Consider the following 14,605-nt stretch of genomic DNA (forward strand, 5'->3'; position numbering starts at 1 on the left):
ACATCACAGCCATCCCTACCGTGATGCTTTCATGGGTCTGTGATACACAGGAGGGGTTCACTGCCATATGCCCGTCCAGTGCCATTCTCCAGCTCCAGCAAGGTCATGAGCATATTTCTCTCCAGAAAGCAGGTCCCATGAGCCGCCCCTGGCCTGACCTCCCTCCCTGAGCCCCGGCCAGCCCCAGGCACAGGCACCAGCACACACCACACCAGCGAGCTGCCCGTCTCTTCTGCTGCAGTAACGTGCACCCAATCCACTGGCTGCTCCTCCTGCTAAAGAGGGGTGCCGGGCAGATTTTCTAGTAAGTGTCAATCTCATCATACTGGTAGTTGAAAAGTGCTAATTTACCTGGTGAAAAATGTAAGATGTACTCTCTCGAAATGATAATATAGGCTTCTGGTACAAATACACACGAAGATGATACTCGTCGTACATACTTTCCCCAAAATAAAGTTTCATACAACCCAAGATGAATACAACGTTTCCAGAGAATGAAGGCATAAATATTTTACGGAAAGAATATTCATGCTGTTAGTCATACTGTCAAAGAAATTGGAGGTTTCACTTAGGGAACAGGATCTCATTGTGTCACTTAATAAACTTATGGGTTGTCATTCAGAAAAGAGCTATTGTGTGCCAACTCATGCAATAATGTCAACAGAAAACAGCAGGATTTAAACAAACTTACTAAACTTCGGTTGTAAGAGTCTCTGAGTCGAACTAAATGCATAAAGGGATTAAAAGAAATTCCTCAAGCACACAGCATGGTGCATCAAACTGATGCAAAGCGGAGAGAAACTCAACATTACCACTGAAGTTTAACTCGCTCACTTGCATATCTTATGCAAGGAGGAATACAAAGTAGAAGGAGACAAAAAGAGAAACACAGTTAAGGTTTTAACTGTTTTGGGTTTTATGCTATGTGGGGCAACTTGCAAAAGTGGCAGAGGCTATTCTGTTTTTTAAACAGTATTTCTATAGTTTCTGATAAAGTGGTCACAGTGCTAGACTGCATTGAAAATGCAGTCTGCATTAGGCACTGCTGAAATTGCCTTCTGGAATGTAATTCTGGGGTATACCATGAAATACGGACCCGGACTATTGACCTTCATGAAAGCATTAAAAAGAAGGAGAGAGGATAGAGGAGAGCAGGAACTAAATACATCCCATTGATCATGCTTGCCACTCTCAGGATCAGTGTCATTATGATACCTCCAAGGGGATTTACACTTTGCTTTTTTCTTTAGGTATTTGGCTAGAGTTTGGAGGGGCAAAGCAAAAACAAAACCAAAAACCACTAAAAAAAACAAAAAAAAAGAGCAAGGCAGAAAGAACTGTGCAAATCACTGTGCTAGTGTAATACAAGAGGCTTCACTAACAACAGTTGCACAGTGTGATTTTTGCTTTGTTCACACCTGAAGACTAGAGGGGCTGAAGGCCAGCTCTAGCCTCAGCACAGAGGACCCCAAAGCCTTTCATTGCACTACCGAGATGAGCAAGATTTCAGGGGACTGTGTACCCCAAAAAGACCATTAACTACTTCTGTAGCTTAATAAGCACAAAATGTTATCTATAAAAACAAGTCTGCTGTAGGATTATGTTTGGTTTAGAGAGCTGTGAACCTCCACAAGCCAATTTTAGGCAATCACAAGCTCAGAAATGTTGAAAATTATTGTGCCAAAGGTCTAAGGAGGTCTAAGTCTAAGGCATAGAATTAACTTATTTTAATTATTAATAATACCCACCTAAATCCTCAAGTATCCCACATAAATTAAATAATTAGCTCAAAAGTCAGCATTTTCAAACTTGTATCTTAAAGGCAGACATACAACTCAAGAGCTTAGTTTGAGGCAAGGACTGAGAACATGTAAATGCCCAACTTCAGCTAACTCCTCACGCAAGATGTGCCAATTCTTGCCATTGCCACAGATCTTAATATACTAAATACCCTTTTTAAAGCATCAGCTCAACATGTGATTATATGAGATTCCCAGCTTCCATTAAAAACAGAAGTCCAGATTTTTAAGATTTTCATGAGCACCAGGTACTTAATTTCCAGTGATTCAATAAACAATACATGTTTTTTTAAATCTTATTCTACGGTCAAGTGTACTGTAACTAGAAATTCCCTATGATTTAAGGTTGCTAATATGTTCCAGAATAAGTCTGAGCATAGAAGACTAAAGCCTACCAAAGACAAGCAGCATGGCTAAAATATAAGCAAGATGGCTAAAATACAGTATTTAATTTGTATTCAGGAGCTCAAAGCAGACTGTAGGCAATTGAGCTCTCATTTTAATGGCCCAGAATTAGTGCTTCTGTATACCTAATTTGAAACTCGATGCCCAGGTACGAAGTCTGGGTCTCCGGCCAAGAATACTAAGTGCCAGTCTGAAATATCTGTTATTCCCCACATATATATTCTCCAAAAATCAGGCTTCTTAAAGAGACAGCATATTGGGACATCCGGCTTTTGAGGATTTTCAAATTACTGGTTCCCTGAAAATACATTTTCTATGCTTGTCCCCATTGAGACATGCCACCTAGTCATCTTAAAGTTATTGTATGTTTTATGAGTTTAGCTAGGTCTTCGCATTTTAGGTTACCATAGCCATGACTGGTATTATACACTGTCATCTTCAGTATTTCATTTTAAGATATTGGTCAGCCACCTTTCCAAAGAGAAGGCACACACCAGTAGAGTTTAAATCACCTTTAAGAACAACTGTCAAGAATGAGCATGAAAGCAGCCTGCTTGTTTCGCTATAGCTGGAGCAAGTTCTGCTATTAATTCCGCTGAAGTCATGACCATGAATAGCACTGGGATATTTTGGTTTCTTTATTATAGACAGAAAGAATATATACTGCGACCATGAATGACTAAGACTTGTTGTTTCATCTAAAACCAATAAAGAATTAGGAATTCCCAGCATTCTCCTTTTGCTGAACATGGTATGCCTCTTATTTTTTTAAACTTAAGGACATTTTACTAAGGAAAAAACTACTAATCATTGCATTATTTTAAATAACCGACATACAAATTTTAAAGAAATAATAAAATCACAGCAGGAATAAAGAACTAATATTACTTTGTAGATGCATGCAGGTGAATAAGTACACCACAAAACATACATCTGCCATTTTCTGTGCCCAGCTGACCATATAGGAGCATTTCAGAAAGTTCTATTCACAGCTTTTAATTCTGGACTTCAATCGCACCATGCTATACCTTGGCTAGCCTAGATATCCTGTTGAATAATTTGATATTGCTGGTTTGACTTTGTAAACCAAAGACAAGCTAAATTGAATGCTCATAACAAGCACTGGCGATAAAGCTTTTTTTTTTTTTTTTAAATTTCCTTAGAAAAGGTTGTGTGTACATCAAGGAGGTATTTGCATATGTGATGAGAAAGGTACTTACTCTGCTGTGTAGTCCATGGCTAAATAACTCTGAATCAGAGAGTCACAGACTGCTTAAGTTTGGAAAGGAACTCTGGAGATCACCCAGTCAAACCCCTCTGCTCAAAGCAGGGTCAATTAGATTAGGTTGCCCAGGGCTGTGTCCAGTCTCCTTTGATCATTTCCAAGGACACAAACTCTACAATCTCTCTGGGAAACCTATTCTAGCATTTGACCACGCTCATAGTGAAAAAAGCTTTTGATGTTTAGATGGAATTTCTTATATTTCAGATTGTGCCCACTGTTTCTTGTCCTGTCACTGGACACAGGTCTGATTCCCACTTCTTTATTTCCAACCTTCCCTCCTCCCCCAACAGGTGTTCATACACATTGAAGATACTCTCCTTAAACCTTTCCTACACTAGACAATTCCTGCTTTCTCAGCCTGTCCTCATATAACAGATGCCCCAGTCTTTTAATTATCTCCATGGCCCTTCACTGGACTCACTCCAGTATGTCCATGTGTCCCTTGTACTGGGGAGCCCAGAACAGGACACAGCACTCCAGAACTGGCATCACCAGTATTGAATAGAAAGGAATAATCACCTCCCTTGGTTCGTTGGATGCTGGTGGCCTTCTTTTCTGCAAGTACACATTGCTGGCTTATGTTCACCTTCGTGTCCAGCAGGACCCCTATGTCCTTTTCTGCCAAGCTGTTTCCCAGCCAGATGGCATCCACCCTGTATTGGTGCATAGGATAATTGCGTTCCACGAGCAGGACTTTGCATTTCCTTTCATTGAGGTTCTGTTGGCATATTTCTCCAGCCTGTCAAGCTCCTCTGAATGACAACAGAACTATCTTATGTATTGACCACTCCTCCAAACTTAGGGTACCCTCTGTCTCATTGTCTCTGTCAATAATGAAGATGTTAAACAGTACTGGTCCCAGTATTGACCACTGGGGTATACCATTAGGGACTGGCCTCCAGCTGGATTTCAAGCCTCTGATTGCAACCCTTTCCACCTAGCTTCAGACAATTTTCAGTCCACCTCACTGTCTACTTATTCAGTCCTTGCTCAATTTGTCTGTGAGGACGTTATGTGAGACCATGTTGAAAGTCAAAATAAACAACATTCAGTGCTCTGAATTCCCCAGATTACGATGACTGTTCAAAGATGAACAAGAGTGGCCTCACTATGACATGGGCCAGCTCCCTCAGCTGCTGTGAGTGTGTCCCCACCGGGTGCCATGCAGTGGTGTATGTCCCATTTGTTGAAATGTCTGCTGATTTGATCCTCCTATACCACAGGTAAGTCTTCACTGCTCCAGACTTTCTCACAGGTCTCAGCATCCTGGGATTCTTGAGGGCAAATCTTATACGTAAACTAAGGTAAAAACAATGTTGTGTAACTTGGCCTTTTCCATGTCCTGTATCACAGGGTCACTTCAGTAGTGAGTCCCACTTTCCCTCATCTGGCTTTTACTGCTGATAATTTGTAGAAGTTAGTCTTATTTCCCATTGTGTTCCTCACCAGATTCAACTCCAGGTGGACACTGGCTTTCCTGACACCACTCCTACACACTGGACATGGTTCTATCATCCACCTGGATCACTTGATCCTGCTTCCACCTCCCGGTGTCTTAGTTCTTTATAGCATTTGAACAAAACACTTTTCAAATTATGAAGGATAGATTTCCTTTAGAGAGCTGTGCGCACTCCTTGTCAAAGCTGAGCTGCTGTGCAGGCAAGACCCCAAGAGGTGAGTCAAGACATACAGCACACAAGAATGAACCTAAGTGGACCTAAGAGTGCTTGAATGGCAAGGGGTAGTGCTGGGCTTCTACAGCACCAAAATTCTAGCACACCACTAGATTTGAAGAGAAATTCAGAGGTCAAAAGGGAAGAGGGCAGGTGGTAAGTCCTGTGGAGTGACACTGATATCAAACATCTCATTGTAAGGGTGAAATGGCACAAATGGAAGATCTCATACATTACCAGAACTGACACTGGATTTTAGTTTCACTAGAATATGTTACTACTCACAGAGGCCTATTAGCTGACAGAGTAACACAGCTGGAAAACTTTACAGAAGCATACCATATTCCAGTAGAAAGGCAAAATAAGAATCTATGGCATCAGAATGAACTACATGATATGAAAAACAGCAGAGCAAATAAAAGGACTGAAAAAAACCAAAACACTTAAACCAACTGGTTAGCAAGGAGGAAACAAGGAGAAATGGATATTTTTTAAAATAAAAACATATAAGCCAATTCTTAGTCAGTACAAACTGACATAATTCCATTAATATCAGTCAAAGGTTTATTATACAAGCTAAGTTCACTGCTTTGAATTCATGCTGTAGGCTCACAGGAAGGAACCCACACCTTAATTGAAGTTTTAACTGTCCAAGGCTTGCAGGCTCAGACCCCGTGTAAAAGACCTCAGGTTTTTTTAAGCAACTATGTTTAATTTTCTAACCAAAAGTCTCTACAATGACCACTTACCTTCTTCAACTCTTCCTGAATACTTCTGCCATTTTCCTCTGAGGACAAACCCTCCTTTTGGTTTTCAGGGTCCGTTCTAGGTTCTGACTCTTGTTCGTCACCAGAAGATGTTTCCTTGTCACTCATTTTAGCAGCGAGCTGAAATAACCTGGACTTAAGCTCCTCCTCCATAAGGTCAGGCTTGATGTTATGATGCTGATCCTCACTGCTTATATCTGTTTCTGATAAATCATCAAAATCCTACAAAGAAATTAGAAGAACAGTATAATTACTGTATAGGTACAGAACGGAAAATACACAGATTCCTAGAAAAGCACAGGTACGATCACTCTGCAGGGAAGCTAGAAAGAAAGCACACTAAGTGTGCTGATAAAAAAATACCACGTCTTTACAGAAGAATGCCAGTAAACCCACACCTGTTGGATCATACTTATCATATCTGCTTACTTTTATATTATGTAAAAAGGAACTACCAAAATCATTATATACTTGTGTGCAACTACGGAAATAAAAGCCTAATGGCATTTCCCATTCCCAGCACTGCACTGCCACCACTCTCAGGCACAGTGCAGACAAAGAAAGTGAAGTGTGGCAATGAAATAACTTGTGACCTGGCAGTTGTGTCCAGCTTTCAATTGAAAGCTGCGCTCGAGGTCTCTGTCTGCTGGTCTTCAACGTTACCCATGTTTTTCTTAAAGACTACTGGAAACAAGTTTTGAAAAATCTCTCTTTTATTCCATGATTTTGCTTAAGATTTTCATCTTTCCCAGTGATTATTTACATAGGTGGATCCTTTACAGTGATGATTATTTTCCAAACACCAACCTCCTTGGAACAAGTTCAATCTTCAGGAGCACCTTCTTTTCTTACTCTTGGATCCTTAAAGGTGGAAGTACTCAGAGGCTCAGTTAAGTATGGTGGGTGTTACAGCCTTGACCACAACAAGCTCCTTACTTTGGAGGCTGAGCAGAAGAAAAGCAAAATCCTTTTGCAAGTCTGTTTAGCAGGGTGCCTGCCCAACATTTAATAATGTGGAAAGGGGGCTTGCTTTTTTTTTTTGTCAGCCCTTGCAGGACATCTGAAAACATCTGATGGTTATGCCAAAAACTAATGTCCAGATACACACCAACTTATTTTCTGGATCTGTGCTGTCTGATTAGGACCTAATTTCCCCTGGTTTCCACTGCAATCCATGGAGAGAGAGACAGGCATCTCCCAGAGCAACCTGCTCTACCTATAGCACTAACTGCCTCCTGGAAATGCTCTTCTCCCCCTGCTGACTGCTAAGAGAAAGCTTAGAATAATTAGACACTTTGTTTAGTGCTTCGGTCAAGTGCATAAAGTAAGGTGGAATTAGGTGGTTTTAAAAGAGATGAATTCTTTGAAATGGAGCATAATCATGACGAAACCACCCAGAATGAGGCTATAAAGACCACAGCCTGGGACCCAGAATCTGTGGGCACATTGCAGCGGGTCTAAGAGGATGATTTAGAACAATTCTCAGATGGGAAGTTCTTCCTATTTGCCTTATGCTCTCCTAGCGTGACAAGATCAACACTGCTGGTGAGACTAAAAGCTGTGTTCTCTCTACCATTCATTTGGAAATACATGAACAGGGGATTTGCTTTGCAGACCTACTCTGTCTGCAGCCACGGCAGCATTATTTATGGATGGACCAATTACCTCCAGTGCTCATGGGAAACATTAACTTTGACAACTCTCCTACAAACCCTACCTGCAAAACTGCTCTTAATGGACTGACACATCATGTTCATTATGTCAGTCCTCCTCTCTCATACAGCAAACCATACTATGTGGTGTCTAGCGCTTTCACAGCTTTCTGGACAATTTTTGTCTGCAGTTACCTGTGAATCAATTACACAACTAAAGTATTGCTTTACAGCTCACCTTCAGGATGCAGAAGGCCCTTTTGGAAAAATCAGGATTTGAAAGTACATGGTTAGCTATAAAGAAGGGGAAGCACAGGCCTATACTGAAAGTTATTCTTTTCCCAAACAATCAGCTTTTGCAGAATAAAAAGCCTTTTCTGCCAAATGAGCTTCAAAGCTATTCTGAATAAGATCAAGAACAAGACTCAAATCAGTGTTTCCACTTTAGTTTTATAATATATGTTGTGCTTCTACATGCATTTAGACGACTGGTATCATTTCACCTTTTTAATTAAAAATCTGTATTTATCATAATGGTGCTTCCTCAAATTGTAACAACAGATTTTTTCCAACATATCCTGCCTGTCATTCAACAACTCATTACAACACCCACCCAACAATCTGCTAATAAAAAATACTCACATATCACTAAACTACTACTAAAAAACTGGAAAATTGTTGCTGAATCAATCAGTTCATCAGTTTGTACCCAGGAGAGAAACAATCATAATTTATGGGATTTACAGGATAGAAAGCATGGCTAAGCTGTGCACTTGCATTTTCAGAGAAAACAGGTCAGTGGAGATACATCCCATTACACTTCAGCTATTTACAGTTAGGTTTTTAATAGTTTTAATATTTAATTATAAATTATATATTCTACGCAGACACTTGAGCAGATCAAGTTTGTAAAGGCAGAAGTTTGCTATTTTCGTTTAAATAAGCTGACAAATAACATGTACAAAATCTAGTGGAGCAGTGAGGATGGCTGGCAGTCCAGAGGGGCAAGTTTTCCCACATTTCCACCCCACTGCTGTACCATGAAGTACTGACAGAGTTCATCTCACAGAAAGATGTATGATTCCTCTGGGGCCTTCTTACATAGAATTGCTTAGCTTAAACTGCTTAGCACCCCTTGTGGAAGGCCTTGGGAGAGGACTTGCCTTGAGGGTATTGTGTTTGTTACAGCTGGATTCAGGTATGTCTATTAATCACCTTTCTGCTTTCCAGCCTCCTTATAATGAGCAGGTGGAGTATTTACATTTGCAAAAGCTGTTAGTTCCTGCTTACACACAGCGATAATGATATCCTATAACGCTACACTTCGTAGTATCTGTTACTGGTAGGCTGCCTGGCTTGTGTGTTGAGCTTTTCAGATGGTGGCAGTGAACTATTTGTGAAAAGACGATACCTCTTTCATTTATTAACATAATAAAAAACTCATTAAGAAGCCATGACAACAATAAAAAAATAATAAATACATTGAAAGGTACTATTATTATTATTTATTTAATAGATGCTATCTTAAAGTTCATTATTCTTTATTGTTCACACTTTGGCTCTGTCAAGTTTAATGACATCTTTGTGTTCGTATATATCATTGTGTAAATTCCCATTTGCATCTATCAGCAACATATAGTACTAACATCTGCAAACAAGAATAAAGGGCTACCACTTTATCTGAAAACAGAGCTCCAGTGATGGCCTGGCAGACTAACAGAGCCACAAACCCAGTCTCACCAGAAGAAAATCAAGTTTTCCTAATGCAAGCATAAGTCCCTTAGCAGACAATGAACTAGGAAATACACCTTTCCTCATACACACTGTCCAAATCTTTGCATACAAATGGCTGATAACTCAATGGAATCCTAGCCAACAAAAAAAAGTCCCCAAATAAAGCAAGCAAGCAGGCAAAGTACTGTCTTGGACTAAATCCAGAACTAAATCCATGTTATATTATAAACCCTTGCAACAGAGCTCCATTCATACAGAAAACCGAAAACCAGAAACTACAGTTTTTAGGAGAAGACACAAACTGTGAGGTTTGTAGGCAGTTTTTCAGTGAGAGTTGGTGTAATTTCAGGTTTTTTTCCATAAATACATCCCAAGCGCCATCCCGTGGGGACCGGCTGTCTGACAGCTCTCAGCCCCTACCTGCCTGCAGGGCGAGAGGGCTGGGCTCAGCAGTGGGGTCTCCTGATCAAACAGTGGGGTCTCTGATCAAAGGAGCAAACTCATGAGGGCACCTCCTTTACCTGAAGCAATTAAGCCACTCCACTTTCCATGAGAAATACAAGAGTTGCAGCTACACTAAGCAACACTTCCTCCTCTCAAAAAGATAATGAAAGCAAATAGAGCAATACTATTATTACCAATAGTATAATTTGTTAATATTATTAATAATAATAAAAGCAGACAGAGATTGGTGGCAATTACTTGCATGAAGTTATAATTTGAAAAATAATTAACATTAAAAGCAAGGTTGCACTTCCCAGTTCTGTTTCCACAGGTAACAGGTATCTTCTGTGATACATAAGCAATCAGGTTATCAGAAATTTACTACAGTCGGATCTTGGTTTATCAGGACAGTTTTCATGTCTTGCTTCCTGACTGTGTTTACAGCATCTCTACAGGCAACCCAACAAAGCAGCTTGTTCTTTTATCTATCATTAAGTGGCAAAAAAACTCTCCCCAAATACAGTACATCTTGATATCCATTCTCAGGTTTCCTTTTTTAAGTCACTTCAGACTTTATACCATGAATTCTCTCTCAGTCACAGGGTCAGCATTCCAGTGTTGAGTCTAAAATCCATTTAAAAAAAAAAAAAAGCCACAGCATTATCCTAATCTAGGTACTGGATCTTGATACCTGGATACCTGATTTTTAATAGAAATTCAGTCATGAGTTATGCAATGACCACAATTGTTCCAGAATTTTACTGCTTACAGTTCTCTAGACTTCGAGCAGTGAGAGAGGAAAGAGCTCATTTTCATTTCACTGTAAATCTCCAAGAGCAGCAAACAAGAAAATGACCAGCACTATTTGAAAATTAAAAACAAAACCCCAGCTTTTAGACTCCTAAACGGAAATCCTGTTCTACAATGCTGATGAAAACATAATGGTTAACAAATTGTCTTGTTATTATTACAATGCAGTAAAATATGGTTATTATTACAGTGCAATAAAATCAGGAAAAAGTATGTTTCATCACTGCAATTTCCATATAATCAGTAGTTCAGTGTCTAATGTCTAGATGCAACGTGGCTTAGAAGAGCATTTTATACAGTTTCTGTAAATTCTGTACACCCTCAGCATGTGAAAAGTCTATAACTTGTTTAAGACCCCACAATGAAGCTTCCTTAAGCTTAAGCTGTCTGCAGTTCTCCATGCACCTCTCCATGCACTATCATGTTGTACAAACTATTTACATGTAAGGCTCTCTCTGCTGCAGCCTCAATCATTTTACCAAGATCAATACATTACTTTGGGGATTGTATAAAACCCTGACACCCCTTTAATCTATTTTTTCCTAAGCAATATCAATGATGTCTGGCTAATTTATTATGATACCTCAAATAATATTCTTTATGCTCATTATCATTTTAATTGCTTCCTAGAATTGTTCAGCCGTGCAACATCCTTGCTATAAATTGCAGTAGCCAGTCCACTCTTGCCCCCAGCAGCGCTTGCGTACCAGAGGCTGGAGTAAGAGCTCTCTGAATGGGGTAACCAGCTGTCAATTCAACCACCAGGGTGTCTGTGCGTCCCCAAACACAAACTAAATGTATGCAAACCCACCCATACGTAAACTTCCTAGTGAGAATTTCATCACTTTGAAAACAGTAGCATGATCTGGAGGCAGTGAGCCTCCGCCAGCCCCACTGTGCCCGAGGGAGCAGGACAGAGGGACAGACTTTTAGCCTCGGGAAAAACGGAGGGGAGAATGGGTCAGAATCCCAAACCTTTTATTTTTGAGCACAACAGAGAGTTAGTTATATGCAGCACTTAAGACACAAAGCAACTCACAGAAGAGTTGAAAAGAACAATGATTTTCTGCACCACCTTGCACTTTGAGGCGCACACTAAGCTACTGAAGGATGGATGCCATCATGTATGTCTGGGAGCAGCCTACTTTTCTGTTCTCCCCTGGAGGAACATCTCCAGGACATTGCCCTGTGAGCTCTGCTATTCTACAGGGTGTTTCAGAAAGATGGACTCAATTTGAAACCACTATTATCTCTGCAACCACGAACTGCCCATGAATGAAACTCTTTACCCCTTGAAAGGGTGGGGCATAGAGTTTTGAATGATTACCCCTAGATAACTCATTAAACTGCTAGTAAATTTTTGTGTAATTGTAGCAAGTTGCCATCATGAAATATACTGCTTTGAAATTGGGTCCATCTTTATGAAACACCCTGTATACTCTGGAGAGCAGTAGTAACTTGAAAGACACAATACGAATACAGACACGTACAGACACACAGAATATGCACAAATGCACAAAGCCAGACAAGGAAAAGCAGAAGTCTATGTACCAAATATGGTGTTTGTGCAGCCCCTGGAGAATCCTGTAATTCTGCCTGATGTTCTAAGAAGTTACTAATGGCCACTGATGTGTTGATAGAGCACATTATCATACACAACTCCCCTTCAACAACTTTGTATTATAAACATATGAGGACATGAGTACAAATGGATCAGTGCAAAACACACATACCTGTCCCCTAGAATCAGGTGGAATAGATAGAGAATTAAGAATGGTTTACCCAGTATTAAAAACCTTCTGAAATCCTAGAATTCTGATCTTATGATCAGCTGTACTGATGTCTTTCCATGGGAAATATAGGCTTGTAGTAAAAGCAAAGAATACCAACTCCAGGCATCATAAAATTGCTCAGATGGCTTTAAAGACTGGATTGGGCTGCTTGTAGTCAGAGGCATAGGGAGAAGACAGCACTTGGCTCTTTGCTTCAGGCTTACCATTACTCTGCTGCAGCAATGATGTAGCTACAGGGTTTGAGAGGGGTAGGAGCTGGGAAACAGAACTGGACAAGGGGTCAGTATTCTCCTCATCCAGCTGGGTAATTAGTTAGAAGTGTGTTTGTACCGCTAAAAAGTTTTGGAGGACAACTGGATTCATTAAATAATATCAGTTCTAGGCCTGGACTAACTTCAGACAGACATCTTTGCTTTCTGTTTATCCCACACTTGTTTAAAAGAAAAGTTTAGAGAGTGCTTTGCTGTCTTCAAGTTGTATGATCGGTTACTCTATGTTTGAGCTGTTATGTTCTGTTTGTTTTGGTTTCCTCTTTGTTAATTGAATGACAAATTATTTAAACAAAGTAGTTTGTAAACACCCTAACACACTAGAACTCATCATCAAGTGACCAATTAAAAGCAGACACTCTATTTCAAAACCAACCTTTTCTGAATTTCTCTTGCTCATTAGCTTTATCCCTTACTGGGACATCTGCAAACAGCACACAGAAGATTCCCAGGCATATGAGTTATTTCTTATTCCAAGAACAAAGGAGATTAAAACACCCAACACAACAGGTGACCAGTCAACATTTGTTAGCTGTTGGCAAATCCTGACTTTTTTTTTTTTTCAAGAGCACACTGTTAATGATGTCATTGATCAGATGGAAGTGCCATATTTGAGAAAGAGATCCTGCTCACGGTATATGTAACACTTTATCTTTGCTGCTTCTCAGTTATGAGGCACAAGGAGGATAAAGCTTGGAAGAACACTTCACCTCCCACTCACGATTCACATGTTATTGCCAGCATGGCTTAATTAGTTTTGCTCAGCTCTTTTTGAGATTGCATTTGGTAAGCTCAAACATAATTACCTGACTTAAATTCATCTTGTTGGCTTTTGTGTGATTTTTTCCTTCACATAACTCTTCAGAGATGGCTTTGTTCTTCCTCCACCTTCTCGATCTCTTTTCTAAATCATAATGGACTTCTTCGGTCTCACTGCTGTCCGAATACTCCAAGCTGGTTGCTTGTGGATTGAAATTTACATCCAGTTCTCCGTGGAAATGTTTTTTTTCCATTCTGGGTCTATCACTTTGAGTTCTGCTTTGTAACCAGAGAAGTTTGCTAGGTCCTTTAGCTTCCTGGGAAGAGTTTACTGAAGATGTTTCAGAATCAGAAAACAGTGTCTCAGTGTTGGTGTATAACCCAGAGGAAGGGGAGTTCACTGTCTGGTACTGGTCATTCCCATAAACCCATTCAGTACCACACTGGGAACTGGTGTAATAGAAATCATCTGGTAATTGCCGAGGTCTCCGACGCAGCTTGTTCAAGGCCACATTCCAGTCATAGTCATCCTCGCTGTCTGAGCCCATCTCATCATAGGCAGACACAATGCTGGATTCGTTCTCCAAAGCTTCAAATACTTGACTCTTTGGTTTGGCGAGCATCCGAGGACGAGGCAAAGTGACATTCTGCAGAGCTACCCAGTTTCCATCAGTGCTTTGGAAAACAGAAGGCGGATCTAGGAAAACGAAACAAGAACAATTATCTCTATGTGATCACCGTGTGAAAGGCTCATTTTACTTGCCAGTTTGTGATCAACTGGCCACAAATTGGAGGGTTCAACAAAACTAACGAACAAATGCAAGTGTTGCCGCTACATGAATTCTGTCATTCTCTCGAATTCTCTCGCTATGCTGCTCTACTCCTTTTAATCAGAAGCCACCACGTAAAGTCATGGAGATGACTGTTTAAAATGTGAGAGTACTTGGACCAAAGTTTTTTTCTAAAAGAATTATTAGGAAAGGCTGAGAGAACATTGGTACACAGGCATGTATAAATCGTGTGTTTTGCAAATGTCTTCAATTCTGTGTGCAGTTCTGGTCTCTCATCTTGAAAAGGAAAGATGGAAAAAGGATCAGAGAAGAACAACAAAGGTTGCACCAGGTTCTAGAATGGCTTCCATTCAAGGAATGATTAAGTAAACTAGAGCTCTGCTGTCTGGAGGAGAGAAGACTCAGCACACCCTAGAAGAGATGG

At 40.2% G+C, this 14,605-nt stretch overlaps 1 protein-coding gene across 3 annotated transcripts in view; it reads right to left on the reverse strand.

Annotated features, from left to right (window-relative positions):
- The window catches only part of MYRIP (myosin VIIA and Rab interacting protein), a 213,899-nt gene that overhangs the window by 19,122 nt on the left and 180,172 nt on the right, over positions 1 to 14,605 (reverse strand). For all 3 annotated transcript variants that reach the window (XM_065628380.1, XM_065628378.1, XM_065628379.1), the window contains exons 10-11: positions 13,438 to 14,087; positions 5,912 to 6,151 (exon numbers count right to left, since the gene is read on the reverse strand). In XM_065628380.1, the coding sequence (XP_065484452.1) occupies positions 5,912 to 6,151; positions 13,438 to 14,087 (890 nt within the window). The remainder of the gene's footprint in view (positions 1 to 5,911; positions 6,152 to 13,437; positions 14,088 to 14,605) is intronic.

Source organism: Caloenas nicobarica, chromosome 2 (assembly GCF_036013445.1).
Source record: "Caloenas nicobarica isolate bCalNic1 chromosome 2, bCalNic1.hap1, whole genome shotgun sequence".
Taxonomy (NCBI): domain Eukaryota; kingdom Metazoa; phylum Chordata; class Aves; order Columbiformes; family Columbidae; genus Caloenas; species Caloenas nicobarica.